At 38.2% G+C, this 24,691-nt stretch overlaps 1 protein-coding gene across 5 annotated transcripts in view; it reads left to right on the top strand.

The window, feature by feature from the left end:
* Positions 1–24,691, top strand: part of Slc4a4 (solute carrier family 4 member 4) — a 476,303-nt gene that overhangs the window by 429,049 nt on the left and 22,563 nt on the right. For all 5 annotated transcript variants that reach the window (XM_008829281.3, XM_029561709.1, XM_029561710.1 and 2 more), the window contains 4 exons: positions 8,327–8,440; positions 10,302–10,463; positions 22,102–22,280; positions 23,388–23,460. In XM_008829281.3, coding sequence (XP_008827503.1) covers positions 8,327–8,440; positions 10,302–10,463; positions 22,102–22,280; positions 23,388–23,460 — 528 coding nt within the window. The remainder of the gene's footprint in view (positions 1–8,326; positions 8,441–10,301; positions 10,464–22,101; positions 22,281–23,387; positions 23,461–24,691) is intronic.

Here is a 24,691-nt window from a genome sequence, read left to right as displayed (position 1 = left end):
ATACTATTATCCTGGGATTCTTCTCCTTCCTGTATGCCTATGATTCATAAGTTTGGTCTTTTTATGGTGTTACACAATTCCTGCATATTTTATTCTTGCAATTTCTTAAATTTTTCATAATTTTTGCTTGAGTGGTCTAATTTGTCCACTTTATCCTCCAGTCTTGATATTCTGTTTTCCATTTCATTTATCCTATTGGTGAGGCTTTCTCCTGTTGTTTCTAATTGGCTTACTGAGTGTTTCACTTCCTTCTTCATTTCAGGCTGAGTAGTCTTCAATATTTCTAACTCTTTTCTGAAATCATTGAGGTTTTTCCCTGTCTTCTTTCAGTTCTTTGATTTTTTCTTTGTGTATTCTTTAAATTCACTGAATTCTTTTATCATGTTTATAATTGTTCTTTTGGGTTCCTCTTCCTGTGTTATATCTAGGGGATTTTCATTGTACTCCTCTAGAGGACTGCTGGTACTTTTTAGTGATATATCATTTTAATTTTTCATGTTGTTTTTCTCTGTGATTTTGACATGTGGATTTCTTTTGTAGATTCTGGTTCTTACTTGAGACTCAAGCCTTCCTTTGTTGAGTTTAGACCTGCTTCTTTTTGTAAACTTTATGTGTCTTTGTGGTTTACTTGTTGGGCATGAAAAGCTGTTTGGTCTAGGCTTCAGATTCTCTCTTTAGATTTTATATTTGAGTGGCCAAATTACTTTCATCTTGCTGCTCAGGAGTTCCAAAAGAGGCCCAAGTTGGATGAGGATCAGATGCTCTCAGGCTTTCTCCTAAGGTCTGGGTCCATCCAGGAAAGATGCTGGCCTTAGGAATTTGAGGGCTGGGCTGGCCTGGGAACAAGACCCAGGAAAGATGCTGGACCCCAGGAATGTAAAGGGAGGTGGGGGCGAGAAGAGACTCGAGGACTCTTGGGGACTACAGGGAGGAATTGGGTTGGTCTGTACGAAAGAATCAGGAAGAAGTGGTGATTCTGGGCTAAGAGGTCAGCCCATGGATCTGGTATCACAGCAAGAGATGGTCCAGTGCCCCTGTCAGGAGGAGAGATGGGGTGGGGGAGCTGGGAGGGTGAATGAGGCTGAGGGAGTCTAAGCACAGTGGGTGCAGCAGCCAAACTTACCCAGGCAAGCTGCTGGCTCCAGGAAGCTGTGGTCTAGTGCTTCTTTTTCAAACATGGCTTTATAGTATTGACTATGAGGAGATCAAATTCCAAAATTATCATGCCATTTTGTGCTTGTGTTTGCCAAAAGGCACATATTTGTCTGGTTTACTTTTTCTTCTTCTTGAATAAATGCTTTTTTACACTATTTCTAGAATTTTCTAAGCACTATTCTCATTAAAGGAATTGACATCATGGATTAATATTTACTGAGGGCCCTCAGGGTGCCTGCTGCTGCTGCACTTGTCTCTTTGTAACAGCTCCATCCATTGAGAAGGGCTTCGCAGACTCAGGGCCGACCCCCTCCCCCCGTTAATTTAGGAGCCGCTGCAGTTCTTGCAAAGTGAAAACTGAATGTCCTCTGGGGCTTCCGAGCAACTAAATTTATTTTCCCCCCTGTAAATTAACTAGCCTCTCACTGTTGGTGTCTGTATGATTATGACTCTCTCAATAATTAATATGGTATCATCCTTCATAAAAAGTATGCTTATAATAGATTTATTAGGTTGTTTTTACCCAAGAATAAGAGAACAGCATATGGTTATTTGTATTGTCCTTCCCTTCCACTTAAGTTCTTTTGTGATTTGGTAGTTTAAATATTTAATGTGGTTGCATCATGTTAGATTAATTGAGATATTGACTAATTTTGCAGAGCAAAGAAGTATTTTTCATTTTTTAATAAAGTAGTAAGAAATGTCAAAACCAGCCTTATTATAAAAAAGGGCATTGCAGCCTTAATTGAAACCACTTCTTTTTCCTTCTTTCATAAATTACAGTGGAAATTACCATATGTGTAGCACATCCATGTACCTTTAAAAGCATTTTTTTAAAAAAATGGCAAGTATTTGCTCTCTATAAATTATCTTCATTTGTATTCTCTCAAATTGAGATGATTTATAGTCATAAACCCTGGAGACACTTTATTGGATCTAGATGGATGCCTATAAATGTCCATCCAAACTAAAATCTGAGGTCTGTGAACCCATGAATTGGGTTTGAGAGCTCATGAGAGCAGATTTTCTTGTGAAAAAAAATTTGCATCTCAGCTGTTAACAACTTCTAGTAGTCGCTACTAGAGAACTGGGGACTATGAGTTTATAACTTTAGTTTTATTTTTTATTAATGTATTTATATGCGTCAGCCTCCACAAATGTTTACAAAAAGAAAATCATGAAAGAAAATTATATATTTTCCTTTTCTAAATGTGTTTGTACATGTGAGAAGGGTCCAAAGAAAGAAATTCTTATCTACTTAAAGTCAGTCCCAAAGCTGCTTATACAAAGACCCCAGACGGAGTGTCATGTCAGTGGTTTGACATTTTTGGGATCCTTTCTGCTTTCTGCATGTCAGTTTTGCCGAGTTTAAATTCAGTTTGATTTTAGTGTAGAGTAAGACCTGAGTTTTGCACTAATGTGGCACCCCCACCTGCCTTCACTAATTAGAGGCTTTACTGTTGAACACAAAAGTGGCCTGGGAAAAATCAATTTCCTTGACATCATTGTTTAAACTGGATCCAATATCTTAGAAATGAATGTCCCCGTAATAAACATGTCTAGGAGTGATTTCTGTGGTAACTGAACTATATTATGTGATTTAAGAGGAAGTAAAGAGAAAAAAGTGAGTATACTATTCAGAATGCTATTGTGCTGGCTGTGATTTTTTAATGAGGTTAAAATCATTAATGGATTGCTTTTTTCTCCATATATCTAAAGAACTATAATTCTGGAATTTGTTAGAATTTGTTTCTTTAGATATTTTTGACACCCTTGTTATAATAGTGCCACACTTGACAAGACTGCCATTGCCCAGGAGTTTTACCAAAATCAACACGTGTATAGAGAATATTCTTCTAAATACATGTGTATCATATATTATATATTTATTCATAATAGTTATTGGCTTCTTATAACTGTCTTATCAAATTATTATGAACATGGCTGCCTCAAACATCAAAAATTTTAGATCTAGGAGGAAAATCTGGAGGTTAAGATTGAGATATAGAAGTAAGAATTCTGAAATTGGTCTCACTGGACTAGAATCAAGATGTGAAGAGGGCTGTGTTCCCTGCTGGTGGCTTTAGGGAGAATGCGTTTCCTTGGTTTTTGCAATTTCTAAGGGTTGCCTATTTTCCCTGGTTCATGTACTCCTTGATTCAACTCCATATTCAGACCAGTAAAAGCTGGTATCTGGTCAAGCTTTGTCACACTTTACCACCCTGACTCACACAGTAGTTCAGGCTGTCCCCAAATTCATGGCAATTCAACTGTCAGACTTCCAAGTGCTCTGACTTAAATTTTAACATCATTAGTTAGGTTGCTATACTGGAAGAGGTACTGTGGGCAGACAAATATAGAAACAGAGATATTTAGTGTAGGATACTAATATAGGAAACCACATGAAATGAAGTAATGATTCTAGACATATTTTCAGGATAATTGTTAACTTGTTAAATACAGGATGCTCTCAGTGATTTGTAACAGTTTTTTTTTCTGAACAATAGGGTGATTAAGCTGTCATCAATGGATATGGAGAACCCTGGTGAAAGAGCAGGCTTGGGCATCAATGATAGGGCAGGCTGGGCAAGAGGAACTGGGGGGAGAGTAAGCACTTAATTTTTGATACAATTTTGTGATGTCTGTAAGAAATCCAAGTGGAGTTGTCAGACACTTAGAAAGATGATGTTGGAATTTAGAGGTATGGTCTGTTCTGAAGAGTTTTTTTTTTAATGTGACTTGGTGAAATTATTATGAGAAAATTATAAATAGAAGAGATAACAGCTCCAGAGTGTTGGAGTTGCAAAGGAACCAGCAAACAGATCTGGGTGTAACCAGCAAAGTAGACAGGAAGTCTCCTAGACTTGATTTCTAAACTGTCCTCAGAGGGTCACAGCATTCCTAACCAGAGCATGACAAGTGTGGAGAACGAGCCTGGATGAGTGGGCTCTTACCATACAAATACCCTGTTCTCGCAGTGTATTTTGTATCATTAGAGTGCTGTGTTGACTCTCTAGCCATGTAATGTTTGCTCTATGAAGTTTAATGGGATACTTAGGAGAATAGATATTACGACCTCTTTAGAGGGTCTCTATGAAGCATGAGAATTCAGAGTGGAGCAAGAAGTACCATTTCATTAAGCCACAGAAAATGACAGTCAGGAGATTTGGCTGTTTTATATTCTTTCAAATATTGTCAATGGTGGCAAATTGCTTTCCCTGTGGTATGGATTGGACTTTCAACATTATCGATAGTCATTTTTATAATGTTAGGTAGGGTGAAAATTGGTAAATCAGTATAACATTCTGGAGGGTAGTTTGGCATTATGAACAAAAAGCCTTAATTTTTATTTACATACTGACAGGATAATTCTGCTGAAAGGAATTTATTCCAAGGAAATTGTCCCAGGAATATGCAAAGATTTCTTGTAAGCAATCTAAAAAGTAATATATTAGAAAAATTAATTTGGGGATATCCTTTCAGCATAATACTTTAGCATCATTAATGTTAGTATTTTAGAAATTATCAAATGAGATGGTAAAACAGTTAAGGTGACATACAAAACTAGATGTGAACTGGAGGTGATAGCACATGCCTGTAATCATAGCGCTTGCGAGTCTGAGGCAGGAAGATTACGTGTTTAAGGCCAATGTGGGACTGCATAGTGAGGCCTTGTCTCAAAAACCCCTAAACAAACACATCACAATGTCAAAAAATTATGAACACATATATATGAACAGAGTTACATTCAATACAAAGATATTTTTTCAAATATTAAAGTTATTTCTACATAGGATTAGGAAACAATTTCCACTTATTTTTCCTAAATATTCTACAATAATCATACATCACTTTTGAAATAGGAAAAACAAATTTCAACGAAGACAGAATCATGGATGGACAAATGTCTGGTGGTTACTGTGTGTAATCTGACAAACATCTATTTATTCAATAAGAAAATTATTTAAAAATTTAAAATTATTTGGAAAGTTACCAACACCATTGAAATAACTGAATAATTTCCCAAGAGAATAAGTGAGATGGCAATTGATTTAGATTTGGAAGTTCTAGGAGCTTTTTTTGGAAGGTAGAGGTATTTTAAATTGAGGTGTCATTTACAGAGCACAATTATCATAGTTATAAGTTTGATTAGGTTTTGACAAAGTCATTTGTATAACTGATACTTAAAATATAGTTAGTATGCTGTTATGAAAAGTTATTTTTTTCCTTTGATATCATCAGACCTTGGATAGTTTCTAGGTATTTAGAGGGTGTTTTCTCTCTGGTCGTTTTGCTTCTGTGCCTTGATCTGTCTCCTGGACACAGGCCTGTATTAGCTATGTTCTTGCTGTGGCAGAGCACCTGACAGAAGGGACTTAAAGGAGGAACACTCATGTTTCATGGAATAGAGTTCATCACTACAGGGAAGGCATGGTGGCTGGGTTGGGCAACATCTCGCTGCAGGCACTTGCAGTTGTAGTTTCTCAGATGGCACCAACCAGGAAGCAGAGATCTGGCCAGAATCAGGGCCAGGCCATCACCCCAGAAGGCCCACTCCTAGTGACCCATCCCCATCAGCCAGGCCCCATAACTTCTTAAAACAGTACCACCAGCTGGAGACCAGGTGAAAATACATGAGCCTGTGAGGGACATTCATGATGCAAACCATTACAGGGCCAAGTTAGAAACTCCACAAGTGGATCTCAATGATGACATCCAGTTTAAACATGTTTAATTCCCAGGGTATTCAACTCACCAAGGACTCAAGATGCTTCTTCAGTTGAGAAGCAGCATCCCCAAGGTGCCAGGTAGCAGACTTGAAGTATAGGTCCTGTGGGATCGTCTGCCAAGGAATTACAAACTAGTTGCATTAGATTCCCTTCTCTTTATTACAAAAAGGAGTAAAACTATATGTTAAGTAACTGTTTTCACCTCTTTGAATAATTTATAGGATATTTGAGTTGTCAAGTTAGAGTCCTTGGGTGAGGATTGGAAAGGTAATAAATATTAATAAGTACTAACTTCTTTATGACTTTGAGTGACCTCTGGTTGTGCAGGAATTTGTGACCTATTGGACCAGAGGGATGGTCATAAGGTTCTGTAATATTACTGAAACTGCTTCCTAGGACCAGCTTTGCCAGATCATCCTGAATTGCCATTGTCAACATTATTTGCATAAAACTTAAGAAATGAGAATTTCTTCCAGTATTGAGGCTTGGGGAAGCATTAATTTTAGATACTTCCAGCAAAAATTGTCTCTGAGTAGCAGTTCCAAAGGCTTGCTGGACTTTTATTTTTGTTTCTTAGAATTAATGGTTCGTTCCAAAGACCTCTTGACAGTAGATTATTTTTCTAGTGGCCTTTGCAGTCAAGAGACCTACTGGAACATAAAATAATCAAACTTATCTACACTTTATGGTAAGCACTTTCTTGGCTTATCATATTTAATTCTGGTAACAAACAAATGCGAAGGTCTAGGTATTATTCTGACTCTCCTTTGCAGATAAAACAATTGAATATAGTGTCCACAGTTCCTGACACCTGATAATGGTCAATAATGGAGCCCTGAGCTCATCAGCATACCATGATATCATGTAATTTCCATTCCTTGCTTCAACTTCTATTGAACTCATGGAAACAGTAGCTTCACATCTCTTCCCAGAGCACCATTATGTTGATAACTGTGCACCTCCTCAGTCCATCTTTGATCTCTCCTCTTTCATCTAGCAGCATCAGAAAACTGACCAGTCTCCCTGGGATAAGTTGTATCTGAGTCAACCCTCATTTTACACAGAAACAAGCATTGTTGGATATAAACTGGCTTGGGGCTTCGTGAAGACATGGATTATGTCTCTTATTCACTGTGATGTTCTTATCAAGCAAAATATTAGGAACCAAGTAGTTCTTACTGAGTGATCCATGACACAGTAGTGTGGGCCATCCTATAGAAAACTCAGGTGCCCATGCCCTAGGTAAGATCTTGGACCCTCTGTTGTGTTTATAGTGACTGGAGGAACTATGTATTAGTTCATTTTCTGTTGTGATAAAACACTCTGACCAAGGCCACTTCCACTTATAGAAGGAAGCATATATTTGGCTTCTGGTTCCAGAGGGAGAGTCCATAATGGTGTGGGGGAGGCATGGTGGCAGGAGGTGGCTGGAGCAGAAAGCCAAGTGCTCACATCTTCAAACAGGCACTGGAAGCAGAGAGAAGCAGATTGAAAATGGGAAAGCCGCATAGTCTCTGAATCTGCTTTCTCCAGCATGACCACCCCCACCCCAACCCCAAACCTCCCGAAACAGCACCACCAGCTAGAAACAAACTGTTCAAATACAAAGCCTATGAGGAACTTTCATTCAAACCACCACAAAGCTCGATGCGACCAAAAGGTTCTGTACTCCCTTAATGACTTGTAAATAGTTATTTTATACCTACTGATGCAAAAGGACAGGGTTTAATGTGAAGATGTTCTCCTGAACAGAGGCAGGCATTTAGGGCTTTGGATAACCAGATAATAATTATCACACTTAGGTGGTGAAGAGCTGCCCCGCATCAAGCAGACTTCCAGCGCTAGTCTGAATGTGGGATATTTAGACAAAGCTCATGTTTCCATCTCCCATTGCTGGACTTGACTATGGGTCTTGATAATCAACTTACTCATGGACTGGAACTTGGAATTCTTTTCTTGTTAGATTTATGGTATTCTCAGGCCAACTTGTGCGATTTGCATTATTTTATTTATTATAGTGCTGCCTTGCAAATAAACTGAATTCTATTCTGTTCTGTGTTTAGATTTCATTCTTACCCAAGTGGCTTTCATACTGCACATAGGACAGGGGCTTATGCACTAATTTTGGGATGCATCCTATTTGAGTGATTGCCCCTGCTTAGTCAGAGGTAGAGAGATGAAGAGAGAGACAGAGAGATGAAGAGGGGGAGAGGAAGGGGGAGGGGGAGGGGGAGGGGGGAGAGAGAGAGAGACAGAGACAGAGACAGAGACCGACCGACCGACCCCACCCTGTTCTATGGGACTAGATTATGTCTGACCAGATGATAATTTTTTTATGGAATAGTTGTAAATTGCTAGAAAATACAGAAAACTGTTTCAAACACAAGCAAACATATGTATCTGGTACAAAACTGTCCATTGTTTCTTGTTTATTTTTCCAGGCAAGAAAACTGATCAGCGATTTTGCCATTATCTTGTCCATTCTCATGTTTTGTGTGATAGATGCCCTGGTAGGTGTCGATACCCCAAAGCTAATTGTGCCAAGTGAGTTCAAGGTAAGTCAATTCCTATCCTTTGGTTTTCCCTCAGACTCTTTGACTTACTTTCTATTCCTCTATTGTAGCTTGTTGTGGGTCTGTTTCAGTTGATTTTGTACAACCACCAATTTTTTCCCCCAGAGCAATCCCTTGTTTGGCTCACTTAGACAGTTTAATTTCTTTATCAAAATTCAATGCTAATATCAGAAACTATTAAATTTTAAATAATGTATGTTATAATTTCTTATTTTTTAGCATAATTTCAAGTACTTCTATATACCTAATTACCTCAGTTCATATAACAATTCTGAGAAGTCTGCAGCACAAGTAGCGACATCCCTGTTCTATAAGCCTGACATTTAAACTCACAAACACAAAGCAAAATGCCCATAACCTCTTAACTAGTAGTTACAGGTAGTGAAGTTGGAACTCAAGCCTCCAACTCAGTGGTCTTTTCCTCCAACCAAACAACCTGCCAGGCATACTTACATACAAGGTGAAAGAAGAATTATGCATGTTCTGGACCTATTGCATATTCATGTATAATGTATAAAGTATATTTCAGTCATTTATAATTATAGGTAATTTTTTTCAAATCTTTCACCTGTTTTCTGGAAGAGTTCTTATGCCCTTCTTTCTACTATTGAGATAATAATGATTCTAAGCATCCTTTAGCTGATTGCAGTTTTTGTAATAAATGTTTAATAAGGAAGGGATATGCATGCACATACACATACATGACAGCAAAGAATATTTTTTGATATTCTCTACTCTCATATATTCATTAGCAAAGAAAACTTCTAATTAATTCTATCATTCATTTATGTAAATCAGTATTTACTAATGTTTCATAAGATCCAGACTCTATCTTGGGGATTTAATGTGTTAATGAGCAAGATGAAGTACCTTGCCTTCTAAGGTCACAAGTGGTTCACATAATGCAGATGGCTTCTGTCTCCATAATGGAGTGATGAACAAGCTAAGCGTGAACACACAAACATCCTCAGAGAAGAATGAGAGCTTCTTCATAGATAAGAACCTCATCCAGGTTTCCTGGCTCATGGCTGTAAGCCCAGTACTCAATAGGCTGAGACAGGGGAATTGTACAAATTCAAGGCCAGGTTAGACTATAGACTAAGACCCTGTCTTAAAAACAAAAGCAAAATCTGGAGAAACAAATTCATAGAACATATTTTATTTACTTTTCTTAAAATAAAGAATAGCATAGAAAAATTTCTTTCTGTGATAAATATATATGATCTTCTGGAAAGTGGGGAAATGCTTCTCATTTTCTGGAATATTTCTGGGGATTTAATCAGTTCTCTTGGATAATTGTTCACATGTAAACTAAGAGAGCAGAATGTTTAAATTAGTTCAGTTATAGCATATACAAGTTCTTTATGCCTTGAAGCCATTTAATTTGGCAGTAGTAGAAACACCTTCTGTTTAATGCTAAAACTCATGAAGTCCATAGTGGCTTTATAGTTTCCTGCTATCTCTTAATAGAATATTACATTTGGGTTCTTTCTGTCCCTTAATTTGAATTTTTTTTATTTGACACCTTATCTCAAATCATTTCATATGTTCAAAATGTCATTCTCTGCCTTTCCAACAGCCCATGTCCCTTTCCTTTCCCTTTAGATATTAATTCAAAGTAGTATCCCTAGGGAAGAATTGTGGTAAATAATCATTTTCTCCAGTTCATAATTGTTTCTTTTTTTAATATGTTGGCTTTTATAAAAGTTGAAGTATGTACCACCCAGCTTTTAAAAAATTGTTGAATTTTTTGCATTTCATATAATACATCTTGCCATTTTTTTACCAGTTAGCCTATATTAACTTAATACTGTTCTGAAAAATATTCTCTCTCTGCTTGAAGCCAACAAGTCCTAACCGGGGTTGGTTCGTCCCGCCGTTCGGAGGGAACCCCTGGTGGGTGTACCTTGCTGCTGCTATCCCAGCCCTGCTGGTCACCATCCTGATTTTCATGGACCAGCAAATCACAGCAGTGATTGTAAATAGGAAAGAACATAAACTGAAGGTAAGTGTCTGTAAAAATGCTTATCGCTTCCTGCTTTTATTATCAGGTCTTTTTACTGCTTGATTGAACCTATAGATTAAAAATCAAGAGAACTTTATTGGGAGTTATAGTATATTATAAAGTCATAAGATCACCTATGTTGACACAATCTTCAGCATATCTTGGGATATTATATCACTTAAATGTGAGAAAACTGTTTCAAGTTGTTATTTCCATGGAAATACGGTAGAATTTTCCACTACCAAAGAGTATATATAAGCAGCATCATACTATTGTGATTTTAATGTGGCAACAGTCCTTCATGAAGACATGACTGTCAAAGACTTGACACTTGTAGAGCACTTGCTCTCTGTTAAATTCACTCAAATTTATTCTTGTGTTTTTCTTTCAAAAAACTCTTTAGAGGCCGTGAGGTCATTAGCTCAGAGGTAAAGTGCTTCTCTAGCATGTATGAAAACCTGGGTTCAATTCTCTCTCTCTCTCTCTCTCGAGGTCATTAGCTCAGAGGTAAAGTGCTTCTCTAGCATGTATGAAAACCTGGGTTCAATTCTCTCTCTCTCTCTCTCTCTCTCTCTCTCTCTCTCTCTCTCTCTGCATCAATCTATAGAATTTAATGTGGTAATTTGATATATATACAATATATAATGATCAAATCAGAGTAATTTGCATTTCCATCATTTCTTTGTATTGGGAATTACTAAAGGTTTATTATTAAAGAGTATTCAGGTAATTGAGTCATAAGCTGTTGGTAAACACTTATCCTTTTTTTCCTTAAAATATTTGTCGTATGATATTATAGATCATAAAGTATGAATAAAGTTTTTAATTTGTTTTTCAAAAAATTGTTTTATTAACCTTTTCATGAACCTAAAGAAAATGGTTTAGTGTCATGGAATATCTTTCAAGAGAGCTAAATTGTTCTTGCTTTATATCATTTCTCCCCATATATAGTGATTTTTTTTAGGTCACAGAAGGTTTCAAAAATACCATTTATGGGGTGAAATATGAACAATAACTGTAAAGTGCTACAATTTATTGGACACTTACCATGAATCAGGTCATATTCTAAGAGCATTATATTATATATTAACTCACTAGCTTTTCATAATCACCATATAAGTGCAGCATAAAAATACATTAGAATCAGTCACCCAAAAACAGGAGAGTAAATTACCCAGAATGGAACTCAGCAGAGGAATAGCAGAAGGAAAAAGCCAGGGAAAATAAGAAATTTATTGTAGAAACGCACAAGGCAGAGGGATAAGAGAGATGATAAACTAGTTAGAGCCATGGATGAAGGTGAGAAATGTAAATCCTATAATTAATAACGCTGGGAGAAGAAGAAAAATAAAAGCTTTCATTAGAGGTGTTTCAATTTTGAAGGTTTCTAGGGAGAGAAACCTGAGAGGGATGAACTGCACACAGCATGTGCCTAGTTCCTGAAGCATGCTGCGAAGGTGGGGGTACTGGAATCTAGGGTGCTGAAAATCTCATCTTCATGGTTCTTGACATCTTTGGCATGGAGGGTGGTCAGGCAGAAGGTCATGAGTTACTGAAGCCAAGGGAAATAGTGACAGGAGGTTCTGTGGTTCCCTGGCATATTCAGTTTGGTGGAAGGGTAGAAAGAAGAATTGCTCAAATTTCAGTAGAAGAAAATTTACAAAAGCCTGAGACTTAGTAGTGTATACTTCGAATTAATGTTAGAAATTAGGAAACAGAACTTAGCCAAAGAACAAAAACCATGATGGAATCATAGATACTGATACAGGGGAGAAACAGCGTCCCCTAGAGGGTCTTAGTATCGTCCATAAAAGAATTTAAGAATGAACTCAAATGGAAGCTTTAGGACAGTTTTATTAGAATTTAAAGAAAATCCTCAGGGCAGGCAACCCGGAAATCTCAGCAGCTGCCTTGAGGAAGGGAATGGAGGGGAGAAGGAAAAATCCATGAAACCATGCAGCTTTAGAGCATGGAGGTCAGATAAGTGGCAGACTGGCAGTCACAAAGCAGGGAGAAGGCAGCTTTACAGAAAAAGAAAAGAAATATAAGGTGTTGGGGTAGCCCAAAGCATTGAAGAAAGCATGTTTAGAAAAGGGATATGAAGAAGAAAAAGCAAGATTATGATTTTCTGAAAAATTCAGAAAAGTGGGAAGACTTACAGACTTACATGTCTGTGGCTGGTGGAGAAGCACTGCACTAGGAGGTAGGATTCCAGGCAGGGAAATGTTCAGTATCTCATTAACCCACTAGGTATTCTGTCCATCTATATAGCATGCCTTAAGGTGAACCCACTTCCTTGGGTGGTCCTGTGATTGGTGATTGACCAGTGAAACTGGGTTTCCCACAAGGAGACTGGAGGTTTCATTTTTTGACCAGATAATCATACGGGACTTTTTGCTACTCTAACAATACCAAAGTAAGATACTGCTTTTTAGTTCTAAAACAAAGGTTGATTTGAGTTGGAAACTTACATTAAAACAATTTTATGTCTACTGCACATGATGAATAGTTTTTTAAAGAAATATTTTTTATTTTATGTGTATGAGTGTATTGCCAGCATGTGTGTAAGTGCACCTGTGTCATGCAATGCCCAGAGAGGTCAGAACAAGGAATTGGAACTGGAGTTATGGATGGTTGTTAGCTACCATGTGGGTGCTGGGAACCAAACCCAGTCCTCTGGAAAAGCAGCCAGTATTCTTAACCACTGAGCTATCTCTCTAGGCTTGTACATTTTTTGCTTGAGTTCCCTCTTCCAGTTGCAGTCAAATAGTATGATGATGTCATCAAAAATCTCAGTTGGGCTGAGTGTCCAGGATTGTGTCTTCATTCTCACATGACTCATGTTCAACATGTTGCTATTCCTTGAGTTGTCTGCCTTTTCATTGTCTCTCTCCATGCATGCATGCTCATCACATACACGTACATGTGATATATCTGTGTTTCTTACTCAATGTCACCCCACCACTTAGCATTTCATCTTCCAGGACCTTTCTATGAGGCTGGAGCATCTCACACCATGCTGTTATTTCACTTTTCCATGTAGCTGATTTCCATGAACTAAGAAGTAGAAGATGCCAGGAGATTTCACAGTTATACCTGTGACTGTCATAGCTTTGCTTCTGACTTGACCATAATCAGTTGGTCAAAGAAGTCATAGTCACTCATCAAGGGGGTGTGGAAAGAACCCCCTCTGTATTGGGGAATGCCACAGCCACATTAAAACACAGACACACACACACACACACACGCACACACACACACGAGATGGGAGGTGTTTTCTGCCATTTTTAGAAAATAAAATATTATACATTTCTACTGCAAATTTGTCACAAACTAAATTGGTGGTGTTATTTAGCATGCTCTTTTGTCTTTGGCCTTACTTTAAATGGTCATCGGATTCAGACACTTGGTAGGGTTTAGAATTGATATATATTTGTCATAAATATAACTATGTGTATCAATCTGCCTACATGTATATATCAGTCTACTTCTCCATCCATCCATCCACACACATGAGGGGAGGAAGGGGGCCAAAACTAAGGCCACAACTACTTTAGACTTTATTTTAGTTTGGGATTTTCCAAGCTACATACATAATGTGAATCTCAATCCTTAACCCAATTGTAGATTTATGCTTAGAAATGTCCATAGAGATGCTTCCTCCTCCTCCTGCTCCTCCTCCTGCTCCTCCTCCTCCTTCTGCTCCTCCTCATCCTTCTCCTCCTCCTCCATCTCCATTATATTTAGTGGTTGGCCTGAGAGAGGCATAGTCCCCCCTTAATTCTCTTCTCTATTGAAAGCAGATTGGATGTTGATTTACTTTACTGAAAGGCTAAACATGGATGTTGACTAGTACATTCTTAATCTGAAAGTATTGGAATTATGCTTTTAATTTTAATATGATTGGCCAAATTTGCTATGTACTTTTAGACACAAATTTCTAACCTTTTTATGCTCATCAAGTTTTCTTATGTATGAAATTCAGAATCTAGGATTTAGAAAATTTAGGATTAATGAAATAGACAACCTTTTATTCTCTTGTTCCTTATAGGAAACATTAGAATTTTGAGTTACATTAATGTTTGCCCCTTGAAATAAGAAATGGGTGTGCAAAAAATAAGTTTTCTTCCCTTTTGAATTGCATATTTGAAAGTATTCTTTTGCATAATGATTGTTATAGAATGAATGCCAGTTCTTTGTCACAAATCTAATGATACCCATGGACATCTCATCATGAATCAAAGGCTTTTCACTCTGGAGATTGTTTTGTTCACATTTTGTTAGGAACTGAGAGTTTATAATATGAAAATTGGAGATTCTGCCTAAAATTGTTAAAGACCCTAAACACTATGAAATTGATTAAAAAGAGAAACTTGAAAAAGTAAGAGATGCAGATATTCAGTGTGCTTTGGGTGACAGTTGCTTTGGCTTTGTGTCAAGTGGCTCTGGCTATCTGCTCTGCTGGGATGGGATCCACCTTTCCACTCTGCTGAATAACTCCGAACTGATGTAGGAATGCCAAGGCTCTTGACTATTTGACCATCCTTTTGGTTGGTTGTGCCCCTCATTATCCATGCAGAGTGCTCAAAAGCAAACCAGGTTCAGGGAGGTCAAGACTTCTCCAAGGGCATTCTGAGTCATGATCCTAAGCAGAAGCAGAGTAGTCTCTAACTGGAAAGCCAGAGATACTTTTCCACAGGTGGTAATTTCAAGTGTGGATTGGGTATGGGGGAGAAATCATTAGGTCAGGTGTCTAGAGATAGGTCCCAGAAGATTCTGGCAACCAGTTTCCTATGGTATCTTTTGTGGTGAAACACTTAATTTGAATATGATGTTTTCACTTTAAATTTATTTAATAACTCATAAATCTCACTTTGCTCTTTATTTTCCCCTACTGTTCCTATAATCAGAACCTTGGATCCAGTACTCTAATTTCATTTCTAAAATTTTCTAATGGTTTATTCAATCATGTTGTAACAGCCAACCTCCCTTGCTTCACTTGATACACACTAATTTTTTTAGAAAGTGATGTTCTTACACATCAGTTCTACATTTCTAAACCACCTTGCCTCTCGAAAACTACCAATTTCTCTCTGTCTAACGTTAAGGTGCCTTCTACATCAGCCTAGGTTCAAAATATCTCTCTCCAGATACAAGCCAATGCTCTTCTCAAAGGGCCTGTTGGCTTCTTGATCCTCAGTTTCTTCTGCTAGTACTGTGGTTAGAAAGACCGTCCCCTCACTCCTGTGGCTGCTATTCATAAAAAGCTCTTCTAAATAGAAGATGTCCCATTAACAACCTTCCTTCACCACTAATGTAATGTGTATTGCTCTTGTTTTTTTGTTTTTTCTTAGTGTATTTATATTCTGTGACACTGTTCACATGATATCTCATACAGTACTTTGTATAATTACTTTATTCCTATTTCTGGGCCAAAATGGTTTCAAAATTAGGCCCCTGTTTTATTCTCTTCAGTTCCTGTGTGACCCACCACAACTCCACATCAGACTTAACAAGTACAAGTAAAATGAAATGTTTTATTATCTTGGCCATGTGGTTCTCAGATCTGTCACGCTGTGTGAGATAGATGATGGCAGAGGGTGTGTAAACCCATCTCTGTTCCTCAAAGCAGCTGCTTACATTTTTCAGAATCCTGTTTAGCTGAGATAGACTCAAATATTTCTTCCTCTGTACTTTTTAGTATCCTTTCCAAACTTGTTTAAATTTCTGTTTGAATCTCACTTTTATTTTTACAGGAATCTGAGTCCTCTCATCCAATTGTGACCCATTGGTAGAAGGTATTTAGTGTTTTGACTCCTGTGAGCTCCTAGGATGAACATTTCCTGCTCCTGCCCATTCTTTGTTGTTGTCTCTGTACCAGATGTAAACATCAGACTGCTAGGCCAGTCTTTTTCTCTCTTGCACATACTGATTTCTGTGGACTTATTTATTCCTAATAACTTTTGTTCTGTATTAGTCCAGCCTATATAATTTTAAAGAGAAAGTTTCACTTCCTGATCTTAAACTTACACATATTATGAATTTACATTTATGAAGCCAAAGATGTTTTTAGACAATTTCTTATGTACAGATCACTTATGTTAAATGCTGAAGGCAAAACTGCTCAACTTTATGGTCTGTTCCCTGAAGGAGTCTAGTGGATTTCCTTTTTTAATTAATTTTTAAGTGTGTTAGAATTTCACACATGAGTATTGTATTTGCATTATTTTCACCCCTCTTAGTCCCCATCTTAATCCTCATGTGTCCCCCAGACTCATTCTGTTTTCTGTCCTCTTCTTTTATTATTACTGTTACATACACATACAAACATTTATAAATACACACACACAATGCACTGAGTACACTGAGTCCATTTAGTGGTACTCTTGTATATATCTATTTAGGGCTGCCTACTTGGGGGTACCTCTCAGGAGCTAGTCCCTAGAGAAAACTGATCCTCTCTCCCTCAGCATCTGTTGATTGCCTACAGCTCTTCATCTTGAGGTGGGACCTTGTGAAATTTCCTGTCCACATTCGTATGTCAACTGGTTTTGTCATTATGCAGATCTCGTTAGATTACCATACTGTAGAAACTTCATTGGTGAAGCTTCCCTATCATATCTAGAATGCATTAGCTATGAGCAGGTGTCTTGGCCTTCTGGCTCTTAGAGTCTCTGCCCTCACTTCCATGATGTTCCCTGTACCCTAGGTGTAGAGATTGCATTGTAGATGTATCCCTTAGGACTGGACACTTCACAGACACTTATTCTGTATTTTGACCAGTTGTGAAACTTTGTAATAGTCTCCATCTTTTGCAAAAAGAGATGTCTTTTTTTTTTTAATCAATGATGAGAGATACACTTGTCTATAAATGTAAGGTTATGTATTAGGAATATAGTAAGGATTTATTTGGTGTGGGAAAGTGACAGAAGTCAGTTCTTCTCTAGGGTCTATGACCTCTCCAACCATGTGAAATTAGCTATGTTTACAGGCCATGCATGAATTCCCTCCTATCGAGCAGGAATTCAAATAGCATCTGTAGATTACCCCAAAGGTAAAAGTGCCACTGTTAGACCAATAGGGATGATTTACTGGGCCACTCATTGTTGTGGTTCCCAGGCTTTTCATCTGGGTAGGTTCATTGATTTGTTTTCCCTTGTTAGCCTTCATAGTATCTTCTAATACTATGAGAGCTAGTCTTTGGGGAGGAGGCTTTCAGATCAGTTCCAGCTCTATTGCTCCAAGTCCTGTGTCTAAAGTATATGGCTGAGCATGTATCTCTGTAGAGAAATATTGAGTCCTTAGAATAGTATTACTAGATCAGACATATAGATGAATCGAATAAAATGGAAGACGCAAACATAAATGCACACAGTTACAGCCCCCTGATATTTGACAAAGATGCCAAAATAAACACTGGAGGAAAGACAGCATCTTTAACAAATGGTGCTAGGAAAACTAGATCTTTCCATGTAGAAGAATGAAATTAAACTTCTGTATATCACTGTGCACAAAAGTCAACTCCAAATGGATCAATGATCTCAGTGTGAAACCTGAAATGCTGAAATGTTAGAAGAAAACACAGGCAGTGCCCTAAAAGATACCGGTACAAGAAGGACTTTCTAGATTGGACTTAATTTGCTCAGAAATTAAGCCAACAATTGACTAGTGGGACCTCATTAAGCTAAGAAACTTCTATATAGCAAAGAAGACAATCAAATCAAGAGGAAGCCCACAAAGTTGGAGAGATTCTTTGCCATCCATAGATCTGATAGAGGATTAATTTCCAGAATATGCAAAGGACTCTAAAAACAATCAAGAAAACATATGACCCAATTTATAAAAATAGGCTACAGACCTGAACAGAGAGTTCTCGAAAGAAGGAATAAAAATGGCTAAGAAATTGCTTTAATAAGTGTTCAGTGGGACTAGAGAGATGATTCAGAGGTTAAGAGCACTTGCTGCTTTTGCAGAGAACCTGAGTTTGGTTCTCAGCACCCACATGGTGGGTAATAACCATCTGTAACTCCATTTCTAGGAGGACTGATGCCATCTTCTAGCCTCTGTGGGTGTTTCACTCACATGGTGCACCTACATACATGCAGGTAAAACATTCATATACATAGGATAAAAATAAATAATTTTTTAATTATTCAACATTCTTAATATGTAGGGAAGTGCAAATTAAAACTGTTCAAGGTTTCATCTTACCCCAGTCAGAATGGCTAAGATAAAGAATATAAATGACAAGAAATGCTGGTGAGGATGTAAGGAAGGGGGAACCCTCATCCACTGCTGGTGGATTGCAAAGTTGTGTAGTCACTGTGTAAATCAGCATGGATAATTCTTAAACTAAAACTGAGTGGATTTTTCTTATTCACCACTATGTCCACCAACAAGGTTAGAACTGACTTGTTTTCCTTTGTGCCTTGTATCTTGCATATACATTAGATGACTTGTTTTCGGGCTTAACTATCCAGTAGCAATTTGCATTCTTGCAAGGACATGTATTTTTGTCTTGATGAAGAAAAAAATTATCAAACACAACATAACACAGTATAGTTGTTTAATAAATGCTGGTTCAGTGATAAGTCACCATACAAAGACATAAACAAATGCAAAGGCCCCAGAGTGAGGAGCCTGTTGTATCAAGAATCAGAGAGCAGGTCAGGAAAATAGGTGACTCAAGATGATGTCCAAGGGCGTGAACTCATATCACACAACACAAGGTTTGTCAACTTCAGCATTGATGCCAGTTTGAACAGTCCTTTGTTGGCAGTGACTTCCTGATCATTGGCAGTCATTTGTCCCCATGTCTGGCCTCTCTCCATGGATGCCAGTTGCACCCCTCCTCCCCAAGTTGTGATAACCAGAAATATCTCCAGACACTCCTGTGTGTTGGCAAGGATGGGAAAGGAGGAGGCAAAATAGTTCCAGGAAGAAATGCTCATGTATATCCTTACATATGATTTTATAATGTTTAATTTTTATTATTTTATTATAAGGTGAAAACTGGAAACCACAAAAAGGTTTTGAGCAAGGAAGTGTCATATAATGATTTAGATTTTTAAACAGTAGTTTATGAGGACAGTAGGCTTTCAGGGACAAGAGTGACGTAGAGGCTCCTGTGGTGACGGCAGCATAAAAGGCTAAAGGGTGCTGGTCCCAGTGAAGGAAAGGGGAATTTGAGTTGGACCTGAAAGGGAGAAAATGGACTTTGGCCTGTGTCAAGTTGGAGAATAGACTGTGATTGTGAAGAATTGCACTGGCAGCCCCCACTCTGGCAGCAGTAAGGGATGTGAGTGCTGGTGGAAGGAGGCTGCTGTGTGATTAGGGAGAATCCAGAAAAGCCAATGTAGTTGAGGAGGAGGGAGACAACAGATAAAAGCTTTGTTGTTAGTTTTGAAAACTTCTGTTTTCTGTCATTCATAGTTTTTGTATAAGAAATTACCAGTGTTTTCACATTTTTTTCCTTTCCTTCCAGTCCTAGTCATTCAGATCCTTTCAGCTATGGCAAGTCTTAGAAGAGGCTTATTTTCATGTACATCTGGCTAATTTGTAGAAATGACTTCTCTGGTATAAGCACTGAGTTCTGAGGAGTTTATGGCAGTAGTTTGGAACAAATCATTTCCAAGCCTAATGTGTGTAGGACATTGGCCTAGACATAATAATTCTTGCATGTTAGTAGACCTTGCATGTTGGTGTTTAGAAAAACAAATTCATTAGGATTTTTTGAGTCTTTGGACTCAGTGTCCTTAAACCACCAGGATAGATGAAAGTTAATGTTAGTCTTCAGATAGGTACGACTGAGCCAAGGAGAAGAAGAGAGGAGTTTGTGCCTGGTAGATGTTACGTGAGCAGCGACACAGAAGCCATTGGTGAGGGAAATACCGTCAAGGACCTGCATGTAGTTGAGTGTGGTGATGGCATAGAATTCAAGCAGGACAGAAACAGAAGATGAGTCTGTAGACACTGGTACATCTACTGAAAGCCAGGTCGCAAATGGCCCTGCAACAGAGCCATAAGACGCACACTGATATGAAGGAGCAATCCTGTAGGCTCCGTCTCAAGGTACAGTCAGAGAATCTAACCACTTCTGTCTTGTAAATACCACAGTCTCTTATGCCAGTTATAGCAACTGCCTCCTAACTGGTTCTGCTATCCCTGATCCTATTTGATGTGTTCCTAACATAATAGCAGAGTACTCAGAACATAGCAAATCAGATCACTCTTCCTCTTAAAACTCCCCCAATTGTTTCCCGTTATATTCAGTGTGCAAACCCAAGTTATTATAGTTCCTTTTGGTACTTGCTACCAACTAGGATACTATATAGTTTTAAATTTTATGTTGTTTATTTTGTTTTGTACAGTAGAATGGATTCTGTGAGAACAGGATTTCTTTTGTTTTGTTTATGCATGTGTCACCAGCAACCACCAGCAACTAGAATTATGCCTTGTTGTTAGTCAATTATTTGTTGATATTTACTTCTTTGATCGTTATTGAATAAGTTGACATCAACCCATCTCACATTTTCCTTCTTTTCTCCTGCCTTATCACATTCCCAATTCAAATAATTAGGTGTTCTTAAAAATTAACTTGTTTTATGCACACACACACACACGTGCACACACATGCACAAACACACATGCAAACAAATCATGTTTGTCTCATGGGCAGATTTTTGGTCACAGTCAAACCTAGCATTATGAATACATGCCTTTCCTTCTTGTGTCGGCTACTTGCCTGCTATGTGTTCTCTGGGAACATGATTAGACCCATGTGTGCAAACCAGGGGTAAAATTTTGGTGATTCTGTTAGAGGAAAGCAGTGTTCTGACAGACTGTGACAGGATCTGAAGGATAACACCCACCAGGTTGCTTGTATAAATCACAGTGTCATTCTCCAAAGCCAGCCCCTCTGTTCCCTTGGATTCGTCATCATTCTCATATCATGCTGTGAGAATGGACAGCTCTAGTTTCTCCAGCTCCATAGGAGTTATAAGCCTTTGATTTCTTCATAAATGGAACAGAGAAACAGAACCATAGAAAAACACTGGGAACACACTGAGCAATATTTATTTAGTGAATAAAAGAGCTAGAACTTTTGTTGCATTGTCTGCTCTTCTAGTCAGTCAATGTTACTGTGACTATGGGGCAATGTTTGAGATCAGTCTATTCTGATCAAGGGGTATTAATTACCTTAATGCTCGTAGGAAGTAGGTTCTTAAACAATTGTTGTCATATGACATGAGAGGTAAGAAATGGCCATCGACATACCATCTAAGAGTTGTTTTAGAATCTTTACATGTACTGAGCACCATCCAGATGAGCAGCATACTATTAGATACTGGTAAGCAAAGAAGGCAGAGAGCTGCGTTTAAGGTCCTGGTCATGACGTGTTAACTGCCATCACCTCCCTTTACTGAGTATTTACTATATAATAGTTACTATCTTTTAAGGTGTTTTGTCATGGTTACTTCATTGAATGGTTCTAATAATTCTTTAAAGGTAAAGTCCCTTCCCTCAAGGAGCTTGCCTTCTAATAGATATTCTTATCAATCATAATTCCCACATGTAAATATAGCTAGATGGCAAATATGAGCATTTTCTGTATATGTGCTCTTATATTCTTCTGCAGAAAGGCGCTGGATATCACCTGGACCTGTTTTGGGTGGCCATCCTCATGGTGGTGTGTTCCTTCATGGCCCTTCCCTGGTATGTGGCTGCCACTGTCATCTCCATTGCTCACATTGACAGTCTGAAGATGGAGACGGAGACTTCTGCACCTGGAGAGCAACCAAAGTTTCTTGGAGTGAGGTGTGTTGTCACAGGATAATTGCCCTACGAAACCCATTGTGCAGACAACTTTATGTCAATCATAAGAAAATGGGCACCTCTAGGGATGAGAGAGTGGTGATGATTGATTTATTTCTAATTTTTCTGTTCCAAAAGGAACTTTTTTTAATCAGAAAGAATTTTCAGTAATTTTTAAGTTCATGAACTTCTTATGATATGTAAATGTCCTTGATTAATACTACATTAAATGATATAACATAAAGCATAAGCAGGTCATTTATTTTCTTCAATTTACAGCTGGTCGTGGTTCTGTAGAATGCACTGTGCCTCAGTCATATGTAAAGCCTGAAACCCTTAACTCTGCCGGTGGTTTTCAGCATTCCAGGAAGGAAAGGGGTTCTTGTTTTCCGATTCATTTTCTGTCTCTTTAAGGACTTGAGAAACTTTGACCTTCAGCTATTAAATTTGGGTAGCCATGAGGGGCAGTGGTAGAAGACCCTTGCATGATCTGAGTGCTTTTTTAACCCCTGAACAGCAAACCCTGCTCATAAGAGCTTGGGGAGATAGCTCACACAACAAAGCCATCATTTCCCACGCCTCAACAGAGGGTGCTTCTTTCTTGGGGGAAAGGGTGTTGGATACAAATCGTATTTGTGAAAAAAGTACTTTTGTTGTTGTAGATTTGGAAGTTAGACTGGTAAGATTTATTGCACTCAGGAAATTTTCCTGAGCTGTTTGTTAATTAGAACGTGGGACAATGTAATATCTGTCTCCTATGAAAGAAGGTGTAATTATACAACAGGACAAGTTGTTTGAAAAATAAAGGCTTCAAAGAAGCCAGTAATTGATGGGCCAATAGCAAGTGGTTTTTCTTTCTTGGTTCTAAAAAAGAGCAAAAGCTTTAGCAGAATCATTTCATGAACTCAAATCACATATTGCAATAGTGTTAAGATTTTTTGTGATGTTAATTCATATGATGTTCTTGAGGTATGCATTGCTTTCTATCAGTGCCTTTGTTCTTTTAGCCATTGGTTTGGTCAATGTATAGTCTTTTTTGAAGGTGAAGAGACAAAATTATGTTATTGTGAAAATAAAGAGTAGAATGGTAATCTTTTGATTTGGTTTCAGGGAACAAAGAGTCACTGGAACCCTTGTGTTTATTCTGACTGGTCTGTCGGTCTTTATGGCTCCCATCTTGAAGGTAAATATGTGAAACACATACCTCTTCCTCTTCCTCAGTGCACTGATCTCTTCCTCTTCAGAGCACTGACAGATAACTAGACATATAAAGAATGAAATATTTGTAAGATTTCATGACAAATGGAAGCAGGGACAAAGAGAAAGAGGACTTTTAAAATGTTTGCCTTGATTTCCCTCTTACCTTGCTGTGCTTGATAGCTTTAGTGTCAACTTGACACACCTGGGTTGAGGGAGCCTCAATTGGGGAATTTCCTTCATAGAACTGGCCTGTGGCCATGTCTGAGGGACATCTTCTTGATTGTTGAGTGTTGTGGGAGGGCCCAACCCACTGTGGGTGGTGCCATCCCTGGGCAAGTGGTTTTGTGTTGCATAAGAAAGCAGGCTGAGCAGGGGCCAGGGGAGCAAGCCAGTAAGCAGCTTTCCTCCATGGCCTGTGCTCCAGCTCCTGCCTCCAGGTTCCTGCCCTGAGTCCCTATCTTGGGCTCCCTGATGAACTGTGACCTGGGAGATGTAAGATAAATAAACCCCTTCCTCCCCAAGTTGGTAGTGGTCAGAGTGTTTTGTCACAGCAATGGAGAATCAAACCAGGACACTTATATTCTTCCCTTTGTTTTTGCGGTTACTTATTTGAAACTTATGAAATCATTGAAACCTTTTCTGATCTGTGAGATCTATCATACAGTTTCATCTGACTGCTCTGCCTCCCCGCCACACACATGCTTTCTACTGTCTGTCTTCCTTTCCATCCTGTCCACTTACTTGTTCCTGAGTCCTGCCCTCACTAGACTTCTGCAGAGCATGAGTGATTCAGGATGATCATTGTGAATCCCCCCCATTCTTAATTATAACTGTGCTTCTGTTTGTCTTTGAAGCCAAAAGCCTATTTATCCTGAAAGGGAAATGAAAATGAAATTACTGATTTATAATTAGAAAACTTTAGATAGGAACTTTTGAAGAATAATGACCTGGTAGACTGGAAAGCTAGAAATCAACACATAGGTTGACTGGTGGGGAGGTTATCTGCCTAGAGAGATCAACATACATACAGTGGTCTTTTTTAAGAGCAGGAAAGAAAAAGAAGAGAGCCAATGATTTTATTCATGAAGCATCCTTTTTTTTTTAAAGTAATACAAGCTAGCTTTTCTCTTTTTTTCTGTTATAAAACATTGCTAGCCAATTATTAGTAGTTTCTTATATTTTACAAAGGAATATAAAGCACAAAATTTTATACA

This window comes from Nannospalax galili, unplaced genomic scaffold (assembly GCF_000622305.1).
Source record: "Nannospalax galili isolate Female #2095 unplaced genomic scaffold, S.galili_v1.0 scaffold50, whole genome shotgun sequence".
Lineage (NCBI taxonomy): Eukaryota > Metazoa > Chordata > Mammalia > Rodentia > Spalacidae > Nannospalax > Nannospalax galili.
The sequence above is the reverse complement of the archived record's forward strand: the minus strand, read 5'-3'. Positions and strand labels throughout refer to the sequence as shown.